General features: G+C 33.4%; 1 protein-coding gene across 3 annotated transcripts; it reads right to left on the reverse strand.

Annotated features, from left to right (window-relative positions):
- Positions 1 to 14,351: 14,351 nt before the first annotated feature.
- LOC139817995 (chymotrypsin-1-like) lies at positions 14,352 to 18,161 on the reverse strand. 3 transcript variants are annotated; one of them, XR_011733357.1, is made up of 5 exons: positions 17,979 to 18,159; positions 15,586 to 15,763; positions 15,209 to 15,431; positions 14,884 to 15,015; positions 14,352 to 14,647 (listed from the first exon to the last, which is right to left on the reverse strand). XR_011733357.1 is itself a non-coding variant. In XM_071786375.1 (3 exons), the coding sequence occupies exons 1-3, from the start codon at positions 18,019 to 18,021 to the stop codon at positions 15,312 to 15,314; spliced, it is 378 nt and encodes a 125-aa protein (XP_071642476.1). In that variant the 5' UTR covers positions 18,022 to 18,161. The 3 variants fall into 3 exon arrangements, 2 of the variants coding, with proteins under 2 accessions (XP_071642476.1, XP_071642474.1); XM_071786375.1 differs by lacking the exons at positions 14,352 to 14,647; positions 14,884 to 15,015 and having other exon boundaries at positions 15,312 to 15,468; positions 17,979 to 18,161; XM_071786373.1 differs by lacking the exons at positions 14,352 to 14,647; positions 14,884 to 15,015; positions 17,979 to 18,159 and adding an exon at positions 16,623 to 16,751 and having other exon boundaries at positions 15,312 to 15,468.
- Between the last annotated feature and the right edge of the window lie 3,408 nt (positions 18,162 to 21,569).

Here is a 21,569-nt window from a genome sequence, read left to right on the forward strand (position 1 = left end):
TAAGGTAGTTGTATCGCGACAGTATTAGTCAAAAATAATGGTCACACTGCATACGATAATGTACGGAAAACTCTACTTATCTATGTAAAACTTTTGACTAAACTGTACCGTTTTCAACCAATCCTGTATGGTCTTACCAATCTGGCAACACTGTATGCTCGCGACTCGCGTCAGTAATGTCATATGCCATTGAGGTTAGCTCGCGATGCTCGCGTTATTGAGATTTTGAGGTTATGCTATTGAGGTTTTTTGAATTAGAAGAAATATAAGCGAAATGTCTGTTGTACGTTACAAGGAAGATTAATGAAAGAAAAAGTATTGAAGAGAAAGACTTAAAGCTTTAGCGGCAATGCAGTGTTGCCAGATCTTTACAGGTTAGGTGTCGTATGCGTCCACCGCTATAAGAATTGTGTACTTCGCGTAACAATTGCTTCAAACGTTAAATGTTAAAGTCTGCTTTTCGCCTCGCAGTATAGTCAATATTTTTCTACTTGCACGTGTGTGTAGAGCGTTTTTACATTAATATGCTGTTCAAATTTTAAAGATTCCTATGAAAATGGGTTTTGCGGGTCTGCTTATATATACGCGGCTGGATGTATTTTAAATGCGAGAAAGATACGCCGCCTAGCGGCATTGTTAGAAGAACGTTTGCTGAACGGAGGGAAAACGCTTAGTGTTACGGAGTCGGGACAAGCGTTTCTTGGACGTCTCCAAGCCGTTTGCGTTAACGCCTTACAAATCGTTCACTGCGCCTCTACAATTCGCCATCGGAAGAGCGTTTGCTGAACGGATTGAAAACGCTTGTCTTACGGCGTTGGGAAAAGCGTTTGCTAAACGTTTGAAAAATCTGACAGCAAACTCTCTGCACGCAGCGTTTACTGAGCGTTCTCTGAAAAGCGTTGCCTCAGCATTTCAGAACTTTCATGAAACGTTATATACAGCGTTTTATAAGCGTTCTGGAAGCGTTCAAAATCCACGGCGTTGTGTAAGCGTTCTTATAAAGTTTGAAAGCGTATAAACTCTCAAAAAACCCTCATTGAACGGTTGTCAACGCTTTATAAAGCTTCTTAATTTTCGCCAGGGTTGATATAATGATTAAACTTTATTTATCTTGTAGAATAACGTATTAGGTTTTTAAGGAACGTCTCTTTTCTTTTTCTTTGTACCTTCAATTTTAATTTATTCAAAAATAAAAACACACGAAATATCTCTGTGAGTCTAAAAAATGATGTTTTCAAAAACTAGCACGGCCAACCTCTCTCTTTTCGCTGTTCTTGGAATTCTGACCACTATCAAGCATCAGGCCCTCGAGAGCTGATTTCTCTCCTTGCCAAACATTACGTGGTCCAATTGACAACACGCCTAAGAGTTATTACAAAGGAAACGCGTGATCAACTGAAGCGTGCAAAACAATAGGTATCGAGTCCTTCTCGAAAGCATGATAATCACAAGTTAAAACCAAAAGCAGAATATAAACATGACTAGGATATGACAAAGAAAATCTTTCCTACAATTTAAAGAAAAAGAGATTAGCCGGGTTTGTATGGGAAATCTGCCCCCGCGGCTTTTTCGATTTGCACTTGGGGGATCGATTTGACATTAAATAAAAATAATTCAGCTAAACTTTTAGCTCTTTATCTCAAACGATTTTCGTGATTAAAAAAAAAACCACTTTTTTCGATTTAATTTTTTTTTCAATAGTAAAATTCAAAATTAATAAATGGTGATTTTTTTCTAATTCTTAGGAGTAAAAGGGATGAAAAACACTTTCATTATAAATCTCAGGTGGAAAGCCGATTTTTAAGAACAGAAATAAAACTATAATAATTTTTTTTACTGTATTATTTAAAAGTGTCCACCGCCAAACTTTGTCAGAAACTGTCTTCTATACTCCTTTACACTCAGGAATTTTTTCATTTTTTTTGAAGTGGTGGAACATTATGAAAGAAAATAAAAACTAATTTTTTTTTCAAAATCCTGCGTTTGAACGCATTAAAACTCTTATACTGCTAGAGAAATATATAGAAAATAATTTTTCAACTGAAAAAACACAACTTACTTACAAAAATATTTAAAAAATTAAGAAATGCATTACTTCAAAAAATAAAGGACATTAAAAATTTTTGAATTGACGTTAAAAAGAGTGACCCCAAAATCAGTGGTTTTTTCGCCTATTTTTGGTCCCGCGATATTGGAACTGAATTGTGTATCAAATGATACCTTATGACAAGACATCAATCGCAAAAAATTTTTAAGTTGAGGTGAGAATTGATTCCAGAGATATGGGAGGTCAAAGTAGTCAAAATTCATTAACTCGTCAGCCCGTACGCTTTAAAGCATGAAATAAGTCCGATAATTTAAAACTTCGTACCCGGGGGTTTTGCTAGCTGCTGACAATGAATTTGAAGTCAGATTTTTAAAATTTATAATGGCCGATTTAATATGACGAACTATGTATTTAAAAAATGTTTTAATTTTTTTTTCTTGTTAAGTAAATCGATCCATAAGTATGTGTAAAAATCTGACGTCAAATTCATTGTCAGCAGCTAGCAAAACCCCCGGGTACGAAGTTTTAAATTATCGGACTGAAAGAAAAATTCGTGCTTTAAAGCGTACGGGCTGACGATTTAATGAATTTTAACTACTTTGACCTCCCATATCTCTGGGGCCAATTCTCACCTCAAAAAACAATTTTTTGTGATTGATGTCTCGTCATAAGGTGTATCATTTGATACACAATTCAGTTCCAATATCGCGGGACCAAAATAGCGAAAAAACTACTGATTTGGGGTCACTCTTTTTAACGTCAATTCAAAAATTTTTAATGTCCTTTATTTTTGAAAAGTAATGCATTTCTTAATTTTTAAATATTTTTGTAAGTAAGTTGTGTTTTTTCAGTTAAAAAATTATTTTCTATATATTTCTCTAGCAGTATAAGAGTTTTAATGCGTTCAAACGCAAATTTTGAAAAAAATAATTAGTTTTTATTTTTTTTCATAATGTTCCACCACTTCAAAAAAATGAAAAAATTCCTGAGTGTAAAGAGTATAGAAGACATTTTCTGACAAAGTTTGGCGGTGGACACTTTTAAATAACATCGGTAAAAAAAATGATTATAGTTTTATTTCTGTTCTTAAAAATCGGCTTTCCACCTGAGATTCATAATGAAAGTGTTTTTTCATCTCTTTTACTCCTAAGAATTAGAAAAAAAATCACCATTCATTAATTTTAAATTTTACTATTGAAAAAAAAATAAAATCGAAAAAAGTGGTTTTTTTGAAAATCTCGAAAATCGTTTGAGATAAAGAGCTAAAAGTTTAGCTGAATTATTTTTATTTATTGTCAAATCGATCCCCCAAGTGCAAATCGAAAAAGCCGCGGGGGCAGATTTCCCATACAAACCCGGCTAATCTCTTTGAATTAATCTTTTAGTAATACTACAAAAATATATCTAATATCTTTAATAATAAATCACATATTAATAGCTTTTGAGATAAGTATTTTGTTGTAGATATATAATAATAATTATTATAATATTTAATAAAGTTTTTTAAAATATAATTGCAATAATATTACAACTATATAATCTGCAGAATTATTAGAAATATTCTATCAAAAGATGTAAACGAAATTTAAGAGTTTTCTGATTCAAATGTATGTTCTCACCTTCACAAGTATTATCTATATGAACTGAATTTGGACTGAAATCGTGAACACGATAACATGCGTATATTTAGTATTTAACAAACATGATCTTGTGATAAATTATGTAAACACTGTGATTATATTTGTAGAAACTGTGTTATTTCTTAACGATTTCAAAACCGGAAAATAAAAATATATTTCAAAACGACTTGTATAAAGTCATTATAATACATATAACAATTTTTTTTAATATTTTCTAATTCTTTAAAAGTAAAATAAATTACATAAATTTTCCGTAAATTATATTAGAAAATGTTTCACGTCTCTCATGTTTTCCATCGTTCTATTATTCTAACATCGTCTTGTATTATATCATATATATTTTGAGACAGATCGAAATAACAATAACTTAATTTTTGTTATTAACAGATCATCAGCATGTACGCTTATATTCAAGCTAATAGAGTTTTTTCGGATATTTGCTATACCTACAATCTACTATTGTGAATAAGTAGATAAGAACTCTTTCTTTTTATTGCCATATTATATAATTATGGTTGATAAGGTTTCATATGCATACAACTAAATTCTGCACGGAGTATCTGACGATACATTAATATATGTTTAATCACGAAATTTGTATTTTTGGCAAAATTGTTTCTTATCTATTTCCTTCAAGATAGAGAATCATTAATGCTACAATAACTAAAGCAGTATCTACTGAAATGACAGCATCAAAAATTCAATTTTATGACCTAAAAACATTAGCGCAATTACGCGGTATTATTTTATATGTAACTCTTTCGAAAAATATTTCCAAAAATTATTTAATTAAATATTAATAATTAGATTAAAAATCTACTGCGTTGTGTTATATGCAGTATATGTTATAATGTTGTATATTTAATCGGATAATGAGCAATAAAGTTACTGTAATATTGGAGTATAACTAAGTTCCTGCCGTTTTTTACAAAAATTCTTTTATTAATACAAAAGAAATGGTACACAATTATTTTAATTAATTTTAATTAAAATATTTTCCATTTGCATCTACCACTTTTTGCCATCTTTTAGGCAGCATACGAATGCCGCGGCGAAAGAATGTCGATTTTGTCTTTTGACGCGATAAAGTTGTCGACTCATTTTCTAGCATCTACTTCATTTTGAAAGTGTGTATCGAAGAGGCTGTGCTGCATCGACCAAAACAAGTGGTAATCAGACAGCGCGATATCTCGAGAGTACGCTGGGTGGAAAAGGACTTCCCATTCGAGATTACAGCGTTTGTTTGATCTTATGAGCAACATAGGGCCTGGCGTTATCATGGAGCAAAATGTCTTTGCATCGTTTTACCGGCCGTTTTTCTTGATGTGCCTCGTTTAAACGATAGTTTAATTTATTATATTGTTGCGCTCGCCGAGTCCGCGTTCGCGTCTCACTGCTCACACACTCACTCACTCGCGCAACCGGCACTCGCGGTCAATGAGGCGACACAATGTAGAAAAAGGAAGACTCGTTTATTAGAGCAAACGGATTCAAATACAGAATCGAGCCGTCACGTTCGCTCGGAGACGGAGGCCCAGAACAAACAACAACAAATCGTGGTCAATCGATAAATCAATAACAGCCGGTCGTCAGGGACGCTTCGCAACTCGCCGCTATGTAACGGGCGTCAGAGCACGGGCGCAACACTATATATATATATATATATATAATAAATGTAGAAAATGTATATATATAATAAATTAAAGTACCTATCGTTTGAATATATATATATATATCTATATATATATATATATATCGCCGAGCGCGCGCTTCGCATAGGGTAACTGGGGGGAATATGCCAGTGTAGAAAATATCCCACTCGTTATGTTTAACAAAACTACGACTAAAAACGCTCTTGTAAATATCATGAAATTGTTCATAGTTCTATATCTGACGTTTTTCATAAGTTTTATTTATTTCCTAGCAGTATTAGTTTTTATTTCAATAATATTGAAATACAAAGAAAGTAATAAAAACACATTTTTTTAAACACATGTTTTAAACAATAATGCCTCAAATGTATACGAGGAAGACTAAAAAGAAAAAAATGTAGTTGACACTGTTGACAGTTATAAAATTTACAAAGTTCCAAAATTTTAAGGTTTATAAGATTTTAAAATTTGAAAGGTTTAAAGTTTTAAAGTTTTTAAGATTTATTTTTTATTTTAATGTTAAATGTTGCAATCCAATATTACAAAAATTTTAATATTACAATTTAATTTTAAAATTTTATTTTTTATGTTAAAAACTATTTATACTGACTTATTTTAAAGACTATTTGTACTGTTTTTATAAATAAAGTAACTTTTGAAGTTAAATCACTACATATTTGTATGTAGTAAATTACCTTATACTATGTGTCATATTACCCATATGCCATTTTGCAACACTTTTGTATGTCTTTCTTTTTAATAATAAGCAATCAAAATATTTTATTAAAATCATGTACAAATGACAGATAAAAGAAGGAAAAAAGAGACCTAATATGCAAAGATACTTCAAAGAGAAAGAAAACTAGAAAAAAAGTCAAATTTTTGTTAAGTGTGACATATTCCCCCAGTACCTATTACATACACTAACGGCGAGAAGGGAAGAGGGAGGGAGGGAGGGAGGGAGAGAGAGGGGGGAGAGAGAGAGAGAGAGAGAGAGAGAGCTCACGCCGTGCGGTGTTCGTAACGTCCTCCGTCGCCAACGCGTTGCCTCAACAAGCGGAGGTTCAGGATCGTCTCGAGTCGGTTATGCCACGTCATGCCACGTCATGCCACGTAGGGCTGGATCTTCCCGATCATTAGCCACGCAAGAAACGAAGGCTCCTCCTGAGCTGCGAGGCCCCGAGAACTTAATGCTGGTCCGTGTCACGTCTTTGTCCCTCCGCGGAAGCGGGCTGTAAGTCTACCGAGTATAACTCGGACCCTTGCAATATCGGATCCTCTGGATCTCTCGTACGGATAGGTACCTTCTTAAGGACAGATCGATCCACTTTCCATGAACCCTCTCTTACGTCTGATCTCTGCTCTTCTCCGAATTCTCGATCGTCTCATCGATGATTCTCCCCTCCATACTTATCTCATTATTCTCCCACTTCACGCTCATCTCGTTTACTCTCCCTACTTATCCCTTTCAACCGCGTTTCAGTTGACGCTTATGTAATATTTAATTAATAATTTAATATAAACTATAAATCTTATGTTTCAGCTTTCTTTGAGCTATCTTCAGCGATCCAAATGATAAATAAATTAAATTATCTCGAACTCCCCGTGAAGAATATAAGGTGAGTATTTAAAAATTGAATGTACAAAGACAGTGTAAATTTCAGGAAAGGAAAATTTTGCTAATATTCATAGTCCGCAAAATATTTTGACATAAATGAATATTTTGTGACTAACCAGCGAAAAGACATAAAATCCATTCATCAATCAAATTCAGAGAACGTGAGATTAACAAAAACTGAAACTCAGAGAAAGCCAATAAAAACTGATCCAGATAGCCAAGTCTGCTAAAAGCAAGTTTTGCAAACTATATGCTGCATGCTATACTGGCATAATTTTGGCAGTAGCAAATAAAGCATGCTCTCCGTGTCAGATAATGTACGTAAAAATGAACCAGAATCTGACATCATGATGTGATGGCACGTTCTGCACGCGCGGTTTCTGCCGCGTTTTTGCGATTACATATATATTGTGGCAGCAAATCTCGTAGCTAGAAAATAAGCTTAATGAGAACGCAGTGGAAAATCTGCTGTATATTTATTTATGTTTGAATTGCTGGCATACTGCCGGCATTTTCCCAGAAGTTTTTACCCTGGGAAAAAATAAAAACGGTTATAATTTAACCCACTTTAGGGTAGCCCACGATTACGCGTAACTAAAAATCATAATTAGCTATTCTATCGATCTATTTCAAAGATTTTTAAGTTACACTAGTCAATTCTCTTAATTAGTTCTGTCGATATTCAGTTACGTAAAGATAACTTTCACTTAAGGGGCACTAACCAAAATGTTAATTAGGGTTACGATATCCAAATAATTTGATTATTATAACCATGGGTCCCAAAGTGGGTTAAAACCGTTTTTATTTTTCCCAGAGAGTAAGGCTTTTGTAAACCGTGTGTTGCATGCTATACTTACAAGCACAATTTTGGCAATAGCAAAGCATGTTCTGTCGTGTCAAATAATGTGCGTAAAAATAAAGCAGAAATTTAGTAGAATTTGACAACGTAATATAATGGCATGCAGAAATGCTACAAAACTAAAGAAGAATATATCAGCATACGAAGAGTAAAATTTAAGTATTGCTTGTTGATATGATATGTCGACAAGAAGCAGACTAAAGTCTTAAGCTTATACTGTGCTGGCAGAAACGGGGCAAAAATCGAACATGCACTGCAGTCGCGTAACAGCATAAACGTAGCAGAAGTGTCGCATGGTCTGGCGTCAGGAAATAATAATAGAACATAGTACGTATTATATAAGATTTGCTCTTTATGCAAATATCATCATCGCCGTTGGATAGCATCGCATCCCTTCTCGTGTTAATAATCGTAAAATTTAATGAACGATGGTGTATAAATAAGATAGTATATAAATCACGGTACGGCACAACTTAAGTTTAAATGTAATGTATAGAGACATCTAAGAAAGTCAAGGTCATTGACCATTTCCATCGTTTGGTTATTAAAAAAAAAAAAAAGTTGGACCTCGCTTCGCATGGGTAATTGAAAACCCATATGGAACTGTACAACGATAGACCTTGTTTCGCTTTGTAAGCAAGGGGTAGAATGAGAGGTCGACCTCGCTCCGCATGGAAAGTTGGATTATCACGCGATGGATACGGCATATGCTAACATCGATCTTTGTGCGTTGACTTCCGCACTCTAGGAGTCTCGTGAGTCGAAAGGCTCAAAACAATGTGACACACTACTAGGCGGCCGGTCCCCTCGCGGGGACCCGGTCGTCGCACGAGCCCGGTTTGCCGTACGGCGCCTCTGCCCGTCGTCGGGATCTCACCGCTTACGACGGCACGGCGTCTAACGGTCGAACATGAGTTTTACAAGTTCGATGTCGAGACTCGGAATTGTCTGTAGACGACTTAAGTACCTGGCGGGGTGTTGTACTCGGTAGAGCAGTTACCACGCTGCGATCTGTTGAGACTCAGCCCTCGGCTTGACAGTGCACCGACACTGACTTACGTTTACGACTTTGTCGGAAAAAGTTACAACAAACTTTATGCTTGGCCCTTACTTTACGTCCACGCTACAATAGAATTCTCGTTCTCTGTCATTATACAATATATATATATATATATATATATATATATATATATATATATATATATATATACACTGCAGTATTTTTGTATAAGCAAATATTTGTCGTCAGTGACAGCTCTATGTGCCCAAAAGTTTAATTTTTGTTTTGTTTTTGATGTAAAACCGACCCTAGCTCTCTACATTTTTGTGCGTACTTTATGCCATTTTAATATAATTTATATGTTATTTTGATAATTTGTTAACACGATACATTGGAAGATATATTTAAAGCAAAATATTGATAGTGTTACGTCTTGTGGACTCTATAATTTTCTTTTTTTATAACGACTTTTCGTGGGAACATTTCGTAAGAAGTTTTCCCAGTAAAAATTATCTTTAGGATAAGAACCAGAGCGGTATTTGTCGATCGGCAAACAGGTTATTTCCTTACATTCTTATAGGTGTCAAATCGAAGAGACGAATTTCTCAGACAAATTAAACAAAATCTTTTTATCAAAACTGCTCGCACCGGTCGATAATATCGTTAAGCCACCATATAAATCAAGGGGTTGTCATGAAAATTTCGTGAGAAGCCTTCCAACTTAGATGATAACCGACTCACGCGAGAGATCTGAGAATTATATCTATTAACATTGGTTCGGATCTAACGTCTCGATTCGTGATAATAAAATATTTGGTTCGGATCTAACGTCTCGATTCGTGATATTCGTTTAACTTAATCCCCTAACGAGCGAGAACTGACGAAAAGTTCCGTGAGAAAAACAAACCGAATCACCAAAAATCGAGACATTTTCCCACGACAAATAGTATATAAACCGCGACAGCGGGACACCCATCATCACTCTCGATTCCAAAATTCTAGATAGTTGAGTCCGCGTGGAACATCATTCTTACTACAATCATTTTCAAAGTCTCGTCTCGTGCCGTTGCTTTTATTTTTATTATAACTAAATTCTGTGCGCGTTAAGTCTCAAAACAAAATCATCATGCCGATGGAAACCACCACCGATCTGCAGAGCCATGAGATCTTGAAACTCCGTCAAAAAGAGAAAACGCTAAGGGCTAGCAAGTATTAAGTTCCTCAAATCTTCTTTCATCTATAACTTTTCTCCTACAAAAAAGTCTATTGAATTATCGGATCCTAGAATGTCATTTCTCCGTCTCAACTACCGCAGATTTATAATATATATATAATTAAATAATTATGTACATTTAATCGCGACATATTTGCTTATTTTATTTTTATTGCGGTCCGACATACAGCTCACATGCACCCCACATTTAATTTACTATAAATGTTTTCAATTCCCCGTTCAATTTGCATGATTCTCAATATGTACATAACATTACACCATTTAATTTCTCTTTTCTTTCTTTCCATGTAATTCTTTCATCAATAACGATTTTGTAATAACCCAAGCAGGGTGTCAAGATAATCAAAATCCTGCTCGATGACCTCCGTACCATTGTAACATTCGCGCCCTTTTTTCCATGCACATACACCTCACACACATTCACATACATATATAATGAATTGTCTACTTCTCAGTTGCAATCACATTCCGGTTAATTCTATTAGATCTTTTCTTTTATAATGAATGTTTAAATGCCTTGTTTAATAATAAATGTATATTAATTGTAAAAGCAAAAAGAATACCATTCATTTATTAGAATAAGACCTCGTCCTCAGCTCCCTTGCTCTCTCCGAAATCGCACACGGTCCGATCCCTGGTTATATGGATTAATTTCCTTGACCAAAAATAGGACCACGAGTGCACGAAACTCACAGTAGGCGTTATAGCGTCCCTTCTGGACGTTGACCCGTGACTGGAGTTTCCCGAAACGTGCGTCTCGAGGCACGCGTCTTTTCCTGCGTGTACCTGAGATACGATAAGATCTAGTTACGTCTTCCTATCCCCCCTCCTCTAGATAGCCTTTCCCTTGCTATCCTTCAAAATAATATTCCACAATTCCGGGGTTTTGAGGTAACAATAGAATGGAAGAATTTAGAAATTATAAGGTAAATAATAATTAATTAACTGATTTTTATTATCCATATATTTTTATCATACATATATATTTATTTGAATATTATTTTTAAAGAAATAATATATATGCATTATATGTATATATGTATGTATATGCATATAGTAAAGCATACCTTTTAAATTTTTACATATCTCTGAAGTTTTAAGTAGGGCAGGATTTAAATAGAAGTCGCAGCGACATTGACTTAATCTTAAATGCGTTTTTCTGCCGCAATTATCAAGAAAGTTTACGAAATCCTTAACATCAAAGTAACTTTCTGTAAGATCTAACTGTTGCAAATATTTACATCTAGCTGTAAAGTAACGAAATACATTGCGCGTAATATATTTGTCAGTCGCATATGTTTAAACGTGTATAGAGTTTCGGGTCTCGTGTTAAATAATATAATTGAAGCGCCTATTTACTTTATTCATGCGGCATAACGTTATCAAATCCAAGTATTTTAATATTATTAGTATTAGTATTTCATCCTGCAAAGATAAAATATAAAACTTTAATACTCGAAATGATATTGCAATAAATATTATAATGAGAAATAGACTTCTTGGTATACTTTACAGAAAGCGTAGATAAATTGCAATGTGATAGCTCCTTAAATTCATCCGATGAGAGTTTCATACGCTTGGCACAATTCGAATAACTTTTTAATAAAATACAACGCGAGTATCTCGGTCCAAGAGGTTGCTCAAGCAGATATTAGCTCCTAAAGTACCTTTTGCTTTAAATTATTCTTAAGAAACCCTTATTATATATCGCTGCAAATATTATCGGAACAAATAGTCCAGTCAAATTAGACAAAAAAAAAGGCTTTTGCTCGGAAGTGAAGAGAGATTTATGAAACCTTTTTAGGGTTGTTGGGGGGATGTAGAAGAGCTTATTTCTGAGTTTTCGGGTTAATCGGACCGATGGGTTTTTAAGGGGGGGAGGGGGAATAAAAAATTTCGTTTTTTCGCAATAACTCGGCGAATTTTGACCGTACATGATTGACTAACCCCTCATTTTGTAGCTCTTTTAAAGCCCTACAATTCATTTCGTGAAGACCCTAACTTAAAATCAAGATTTGTCGAGTTCTAGCCGGTGAAAGTGGAAAAAAATGTATTTTGTCGCGGTTTTTTTGCGTTTATCTCGTTTCCATTAATAGATAGAAATATGCCGCCACTGACAAAGTTGTAGGGCTTGAAGAGACCTACAAAATGAGGGGTCAGTCGTTCAGATTCGTTAAAAATTGAGCCCAGGAAAGCCTCTGGAAGTCGCGCTTTTAACGCGTGGCCGATCGTCGCCGGCCGGCGGTGGGATACACCGTACAAAATTACCTTTTTTAAAAAAAAGGTAAAAAAAGGCGCCAAGTACACGCATAGTAGTGTATATGTTGTTACCTCGAAAAAAAAGAAAGTGGTAGTATTATACCTCGAAAAAACCTAAGTAACAAGTGGTAGACGTAATCTTTATCTATATCTCGAAAAATCTCGAAAAAATCTAAGCAGTAGTATCTTTATTTCCGAAAAATTATAACCCAAGTGATACACATCACAAAATTATGTTACCTTAATTATCAAAAAGAAGAGTCACGCTTCAAGTGATCTATTACAATTACAAAAAAAAATGATATCTCTTTAAATTACAGCGCCAATTACAGAGAGAACATATATATATATTGCCTCAAAAAATAATTGTTGCACTATTTTGAAAAATCTTTACATTGTGTCAATTAGAAAAGAATGTATGATAACAATTTTATAAGATTAAAAAATTTTATTTAAATTTAACAAGGGAATACAAGATATTTAAATACAAAGTTTACATGTGTATTTTTTAGTGGTCACAAAGAATTACAGAGGTAACAGTACAAAATAAAAATATTTTGTAAAAGTTGTGCCGTTCCACGATTTACATAACTTGGCGCAACTTAGCACGACACTGCCGTGTCTGATACCGTTCTTATACCACTGTTCATCAAATTTTAAATACGAGAATCAGATTGCCATCTATCGGATACTTTGAGATGCAACATTATGATCTGATCATATATAATCTTATATGACTATATAAGTTTATATGTGATTATATTATTTTATCAGTTTAAATTATAAGGTATGTTTGCAAAATAATTTAAAAGATTTATGTTTTATATTTATATACATATATACACATTAATCTTTTATATTTACCTATTATTAATTAATTTTGCACGGTACTTTTTTAAGGGAATATTTATAATAAATTCTAAATATAGTGTCGAAATTAACAATTATTATTAAATTGGCAGAGACTATATTTATTATATATGTTAATGTTTCAAAATTGAGAAAACTGTTTTTAATATAAAAATTAATTGATTTTTTGACCAAAAATCATTTAAAAGCTTCCCCTTTACAGAGTTAATATTATATTTGATATAATTCCAACATTGGGTGTAAAAATTAATAATGGACGATTTGAGAACGACATTTTTATAAGTTCTATACTGGCGAGATCTGCTCAGATCCGGCAAGATCAGAAGAGATCTGATTGGATCAGCAACACAACTTTGTAAGCCAAGATTGGACTTATCTGGTGAGATCAAGATATGTCTGACTAGGTCTGCTCAGATCCGGCAAGATCGGAAAAGATCTAATTGAATCAGCAACACAACTTTGTAAGCCAAGATTGGTCTTATCTGGTGAGATCAAGATATGTCTGACTAGGTCTGCTCAGATCCAGCAAGATCGGAAGAGATCTTATTGAATCAGCAACACAATTTTGTAAGCCAAGATTGGTCTTATCTGGTGAGATCAAGATATGTCTGGCTAGGTCTGCTCAGATCCGACAAGATCCTGAGGCATAATGTCTGCTCGTACTTCAGGAGATCTAAAGCAATCAGATAATGTCCGATTAGATCGGAAGAAATCCGATTGGATCTGCGATTCAATATCGAACGGCAGCAATGGTCAGATCTGGTGAGATCGGATTATAGTTCAGCATATCTGGCTGCATGTGATTAAATATGGCCATGCAGATCTGGCGAGATAAAATTGTATCCAATCAGATCTGACTTTACTTGAATTTCAGATCTCGTTGCATCTCATTTTATCAAATCAGACATGGTCAGATCTCCTCCATTTTTTCCCGGGTGATTGACGAGAGAACCTTACAAAAATTAAATGTTCTATTGCTTTCCATTTCTTTATTAATTAATGAGAAGCTATACAAGTGCAAAGAATTAATAACATAAATAAAGCAATGTACTACACCAGTATGTAAAAGTATTTTATTTATATTTTTATATGGAGTTTACAAAGTATAAGTTTAACAGTTTAACATTTAATTTAATTTCTAATTTTATTTTTCTTGCACTAACAAAAAGTTATTTAACTGATCGAAAAAGCAACAGGAAATACTTATAACAGGAAATGATATAATTTTGCAGAAATAATTTGTTCAAAATACATATATTAATAATTAAACTTCAAATTATATAAAACAAAGTAGTATGTTAATAAATGAAATAATATATATTTTTTAATTCTTTAAATTTTCAAATATCCATGTTATGGAACTTGATGCTCTTGTGTGAACGTTTAGACCTCCCACTCTGCAGGCGAAAAAGTGAGAAGCGATTCCAATTTGAAATCCATTGTATACTAAAGGGCTACCAGAATCACCCTGAAATAAAGATGCAATTATTAATAACAAAATTTTAATACTATAAATAACAATAAATTGTTTACTATTGCAAATTGTTGCTATAATAATTTCAGTATTAAGCTTAATTAAAATTGGCATATTATTAGATGCTGTTAATGTAATTTTTTATATTATTAATATTCTTTCGGTGTTGTAAAACATAATAAACATATATGTATCAATTCGTTTTATAATATTAATAATTGACAGTTTACGTTGCACGCTCCTACTCCTTTTGTTGCCGCCAAAGTATAAATTCGAGTATTTTTTTCACCCCCTTGCGGATAAACTCTTAACTCAATTTCTTGCAAGTTATTCAAAACCTCTCCACCTCGCGGTCCACCATTCTAAAAAGGATAAATGCGTATTTGGACATTCGAAAGAAATGACAAACAATAAATAATTATTACATATCCTCTCACTTGTTACTTTCAATTTGTTATATTATATATAAAAAAAAAAAATAAATTTTTCTTTGAAAAGAGTGCCTTATTTTAGACATTGAACTAGAAAATTCCGATATCATGAGTTCGATATTACCTTTGTTCCCCATCCGGTTAACGTGCACGACTTGCCCTCGAGATTCTCATCGCTTGTCATAAGATTTATCGGTTGCACTAGCGTGCTGTATTTCAGAGGAGTTTTAAGATGAACCTAAGGCGATGCCATCACTGTCTGACAATGAATGAATAACGTGGATGCTAACACTTTCTACGTCATAAACATCTCCTGATTCGTTCAAGAAGTTTGTTCCGACATGGACCTTTAGATTATTAAGATCATTTAACCGATCCCGATACCTAACAATAAAAAAAAAGAACGTATAAGTATGTATATACTTAGTCTTACATATTATGCCTATTTGATATATTATGCCTATTTGATATATAGGTTCAGAATGTTTGAATGTAACATACCTTCCGACACAAAGTGCTGCGGTTAATATGTTACGATTATTGAGGATAGATCCATCGCAATAGTGTTTACCGTTATATCTCAATGAAACTTGATACGGAAATTTGCCGATGGGAGCATCCTTTCCACCGATGCCGATGCCGTTGCAGCCGATGCCGATGATACGAGGTGATGGAGCTCCTTATGGACAAAAATAAATTAATCATGTTAATATACGCCGAAATTAATATTTGTTACATTACTACATACACTTTTAACAAACATTGTGTTAATTTTACAGCTAAGTGAACCGTAATATGCTCAGGAAAGTCACAGATTTATTTAAAATAAAAATCTTTTATTGAACAAAAATTTTATCGTTCACGCCATATTAATTTTTAACGTTAAAGTTACACGTTATTTAGATAATACAGAGATACGTATGTATTTTTGTATATCCGTTTATAAATTAATTGAAGACTGAAGTTATTGATATTTGAAATTTAAGATGTAAGAAGTACTATTTTTTTATATAATTAATTATTTTTAGAAGTATTATATATGTATGTTTATATATGTAGGTCCGGAAGTATGTTCCGGGACTTTTATTTTTTTACATCGGTATATTCCAGGACATTTGGCAGTTTCCAGGACTGTCCTGGAAAAAATTCATGTCCTACGGCACGTTTCGGGACAATTTTTTGAATCTGATTACATATATATGCGTTATATTCCAGGACTGTACATTTCAAAAAACGTAAACAGTCCCGGAACATACCTCTAGACCTACATATATATATATATATATATATATATATATATATATATATATATATATATATTACACATGCGTACAAAAATGTTTACACAAACTATAAATGCTATAAAACGGATATTTATGCTATTACTGATAATTTTGCTTATGTTGGAAAGTAATTATTTTATACTATCTATATGTATTATTAGAAAGACACGTAGTTGTACCTCTTTCTATATCTATCTCTATATCGGTTTTTTTATTATGGTAAAATATTTATTATAATAATTTATGAATTTGTACCTTGAATGGCGTATGCCAAAGCGATAAATACGAGACAAGCTAACGCACGCATCTTTGCAGATTTAATGTCTGGGACTGTAGCGAATAGATGTGATACGCAAAACGAATAAGAGGTCGAGAGCCGAAGTCTAAGACTGTGTGACCAACAAAGCCGAAGCTATAAACGATGTATTAGAGCTGAAGTTAAAAACTATCTGTGTCTCCGCGGCGTTTTCCGTCCTATTTATACCCGAAAATGGCCAGAACCCCCCGCGCGAGATTCTCACCACTTTCTACGCGTTTCAAGGGGAGAGGTTTTCTAGAAGCTTCTAGAAGCGTAGTTTTGGGCTCCATCTGGGCCTCAGCTTGTAAACAGCAGTCCGAAAACCGTAAGATAAACTAAACATTTACATTGACGATCGGAATTCCGAGATAACGTGCGTCGTCTAAAGTGTTCAAAATTTCAACGTGTCGTCCATAATTTTAGTATAAAATTTCCGTACGTAATAATAACTTAAATGATGAAATTTTTATAAATTATAAGATTTCTATTTTAAATAAATCTGTAACTTTCCTGAACCAATTTGTGGGTAACGGTTTTATTTACCTAAATAGGCATTATTTTACTAAGTATTTATAAAGATATAAAGAGAAACAAAAACGGGCACAGTAACAACTGTGCCGCAAACAACAACGTAGAACTACGTCAACCGTCACTATTTCATGTTAAAGTATTCAGCGAAGGAAAGTAGACGTAGCTACGTCAACTATCACTATTATTCAACGAAAGACAGTTTGCGGCACAGAGTAACATTATAGCAAGTCTTCAAAAATAATTTCAGTGATTCTTTGAAGCAAGAGGATTAAAATACCGGAGACCTAAAAGTACCGTAAGATGTTCAATCATAGGATTAACTAATGAAAAATGACTCTCAACTCTAAATTGTGTTTCTAAGTATGATTACGCAAGAAATAAAAATGGGAAATTTTTCATGGAAATTCTGACAATTTTACTGCCGTAATACGAGAATAGTTTTTGAACATAATAGTTTTTGAACACATTTTGAATATTAAAAATAGTGGTATTTAAAAATTGTTACGATTATTTTGTTTCCCAAAAATGAAGCAATCTGGTGAGAAGTAAAATTCAATTTGATATTATCAGCAGGTAAAATAAAAATAAAGCAAAGAAACATATGTACGTATGGAAAACGTATCTACACGTATAATTGGTAACAGTTTAAAGCTGACTCACGTATGTCTTGTTCAAACACATCTGATCTGTCGCTTATACGAAATAGGTATCGCACTGATTTCGACGAATTCCCAGCTGAGTCATGCTGGAAAACATCTTAAGAATGTGTGTACAATACTCACCGTACCCGGTGTTCCTCGGCTCTCGACATTGTCCCATCAGCATTTTTCATGGAATCTTCAATTTTCGGCGATCGCATACTTCGTTGGTTGTTTTGTTTGATTTCGATTCCTCGTTGATTACTTTACAAGCACAATTACGACACGTTAATTAACGCAATTAAGGACCAAAGCACATATGACAGTCGTAGTCGTTGACGTAAGTAACACACAAGCTTTGGCGTATCCTGATCTGTCAGGTCGAGGACTACGACCGTCGTATATCGCTACGCCATGTTATGTGCTTTGGCTCTAACGAATACTGAATTGTTCGAATCGATCGAAATCACGCGCGTCAAAATCACATTGTCGACAGAAATATACATGACACGCGCTCGCGTTACTGGACTAGGAAGGGTTGAAAATGCAGAAATTGGCTCGTGTTTAATTGTTTATAACAAGGCCGCGAATAAACATAAAATTTTTTTATTGTTAAGGATATTAATTATAACATTATAAAATGAGAAAATTCATTAAAAGCCATTCCCAGATTAATAATAACGGCGTCCCAATATAATAAAGAAAACTGTCGAATCCACGGTTTTACCACGATTGCGGTCGAACGGATAAAGGTTTTGGCAAATTTCAGGAATATTTCTTTTCTTTAGGTTTCCCTCTATTGATTATACCTAAAAAATTAAAAATAGAAATAAAATTAACAAAATGGCGTCCAGAAAACAAAAAATTTGGGAAAAAATTTTGTTTTCTGGACGCCATTTTGTTAATTTTATTTCTATTTTTAATTTTTTAGGTATAATCAATAGAGGGAAGCCTAAGGAGAAGAAATATTCCTGAAATTTGCCAAAACCTTTATCCGTTCGACCGGAATCATGGTAAAACCGTGAATGCGACAGTTTTCCTTATTATATTGGGACGCCGTTATTATTGATCTGGGAATGGCTTTTAATGAATTTTCTCATTTTATAATGTTATAATTAATACCCTTAACAATAAAAAAGTTTTATGTTTATTTGCGGCCTTGTTATAAACAATTAAACACGAGCCAATTTCTGCATTTTCAACCCTTTCTAGTCCCCTTAACGTCTAATTTGGCGAAATGCTTAATCGATCGACAAGGAAAATAATGTACATGGACGCAAAATCACGGGAATGCTGCCCGAGATAGTATAAAAATTAAAAAAATATTTAGTTAGCGTGAAAAAGATTAATAAAAAAAACAATAATAATATCAGTGCAGCAAGAAAATATGAGTAAAGAAGAAAATATGAGCTTCGAGCTGAAGCATCGATAGACGACAAAGAAGTTACCGGCGTTACAATGTTTTCTTGGGTACACCACTGTAGAATTTTCAAAAAATTAATTTTTTTTATTGGCTTAAAAGATGCTTTGAACCTTTCTAGAATAAGAGGAAATAGTTTTATACCTGTACCAAATTTTTTTCTTTGAAATTCCGAGCTTTTTCCCAAGCGCGTCGGACTGCTCCGAAATGACTACCTGCGGCACGTAGATACCTGCTGGAAAGGTACAGTCTAATGATTTTTTTTTTTTTATTTCTAATTCACGAAAGTTTCAATGCAACTGTTTGGAACTTGGCTTCTAAGTCCTACTCAAGTGGCAAAAAAGTATTGCAAGTAGCGACTAATATTGCTGTGTGTAATTTTAACGACGGTTTGACTAACATTCTGCAAATTATGAAAGTTTTGGAGATGGATATTGGCCTCCAAGCATACAATTTTTGCCTTGAAGCCGATGCTATGCGGATCAAGCACGTCGAGCAGTCTTTGACAGATGCGGCAAAACAGACACGCACCAGCATAAAATCGACAAGGAAAGAAAATGAGGAGGAATATTTAAGCAGGGTAGGGCAGCTTTTTATGGTTCAGGGTTCAGGGATAGCAGATTAATGGTAAAAATTTTTAAACAGTCAAATTTTTCATTTTTTCCCATAACCCATCATTTTAACATTTTTCATTTTCGTCCATAACACATCTTAAAACTTTAAAGGCGTTTTTCTCGAAACACGATTTTTTAAAACGGCACGCAGCATAAGTCCAACAATTTTCATTCTATTCACTCCAAATTTTGACCATATCTTTAAAATAACATTCCAAAAAGAAATACGTACGGGATTTTCGATAAGTTGATTCTAACAAGTATTTATATTATTAACAAATAATTGCCCATTTTTTTGTTAAAAATTGAACTGTTTACTTCAAATGCTCGCCAATCACACAAAAATTAATATTTTCAAAATCCCCTACGTATTTCTCTAGCTATACTCATGTAGATTAAGAGAAAATTTTTTGTTTTTTTTCTAGATTCAAAGCGTCAGTTATACTGCGTGCCGCAGAGCGCGTCAAATTAAACATGCCTCGCGAGAATGGCTGTAGCGTCGCCATTTTGTACTATTATTGAATAAATATTTTATTTTGAACACTTAAAAACATGATTAATTACATCTTTGAATATTATTATTCTCTTACTTTTCCTTCGATCCAAAAAAAATCGTAAAAAAACGCTTTATTTTAGACTTCTACAGTGGTGTAACCTCTTATTAATGCAATTGTTTCAAAAGTGAAACGTGATAAAGTAAATATTGTGTAGCTAAGGTCAACAATTATATACTCTCTTACTTATATTATTTATTATTTACTTTAAAAATACAAATAATTTTTCATACAAAACAGTTCACGTGTTAAACCAAAAGATATAAACATAAATACATTTGATGATTTAAACTACTGTTAGTTATATATTTAGATTAATAAGTGGAAATTTTTATATTTCTGGACTTTTCAATATTAACTGATTTAATTATATTTATTACTCCTTGTGTGTGTGTGTGTGTGTGTGTGTGTGTGCAGTAAAACATAATTAGTATGATCATACACACACAAAGTCCACCACATATATATCACAGAATGATTCATTTGCTATTGATTTATACGACGATGGCGGTGTGTCTGGGTCCTTATCTACTGATGTGGTAATCATAAGTCATCGTCAAGTAAATGATCCGACTTAATTCTAATTATAGTCATAATCTATGAAAATTTTCTAAGGAACACATGTTGCTATTATTCTCCAAAAAAAACATACGCGATTATATTTTATTAATATTAACGTTCCGTACGTTGCTGGCCTTAAGGTTCTATCCCAAACATTCGGAGAAACGACAAACTTTTCGGCAAGATCTCTCTCCAATTCAAACAAGAAGCTCCGTGCAAATTGACATCGTAAATTAAAAAGAGACGAAAAGACAATCGCGTCGAGATAAAACGTTCTACGTCGTACTCTTCTTTCGTTTTCCTTTCGAAAGAAAATGCTTACACAAATGTATACACATAAATCTCTTGTTCATTAACAATAATTATATAAAATTGTGGACTCAGTGATACCAATCTGTCGATACCAACATTATGTATTATGTATGTATTATAATTAATTGTTGTAATATCGAGAAAACTGGTTAAGGTATCTCACTATCATTAATATTATAAATTAACTTTTTGAAAATGTTACTTTTAAAAACTTGCGTACTGTACTAATTATCGAGATAATTATCGAGTGATTTTGAAACATGTGTAACAACGA

Source organism: Temnothorax longispinosus, chromosome 8 (assembly GCF_030848805.1).
Source record: "Temnothorax longispinosus isolate EJ_2023e chromosome 8, Tlon_JGU_v1, whole genome shotgun sequence".
In the NCBI taxonomy this organism is placed as follows: domain Eukaryota; kingdom Metazoa; phylum Arthropoda; class Insecta; order Hymenoptera; family Formicidae; genus Temnothorax; species Temnothorax longispinosus.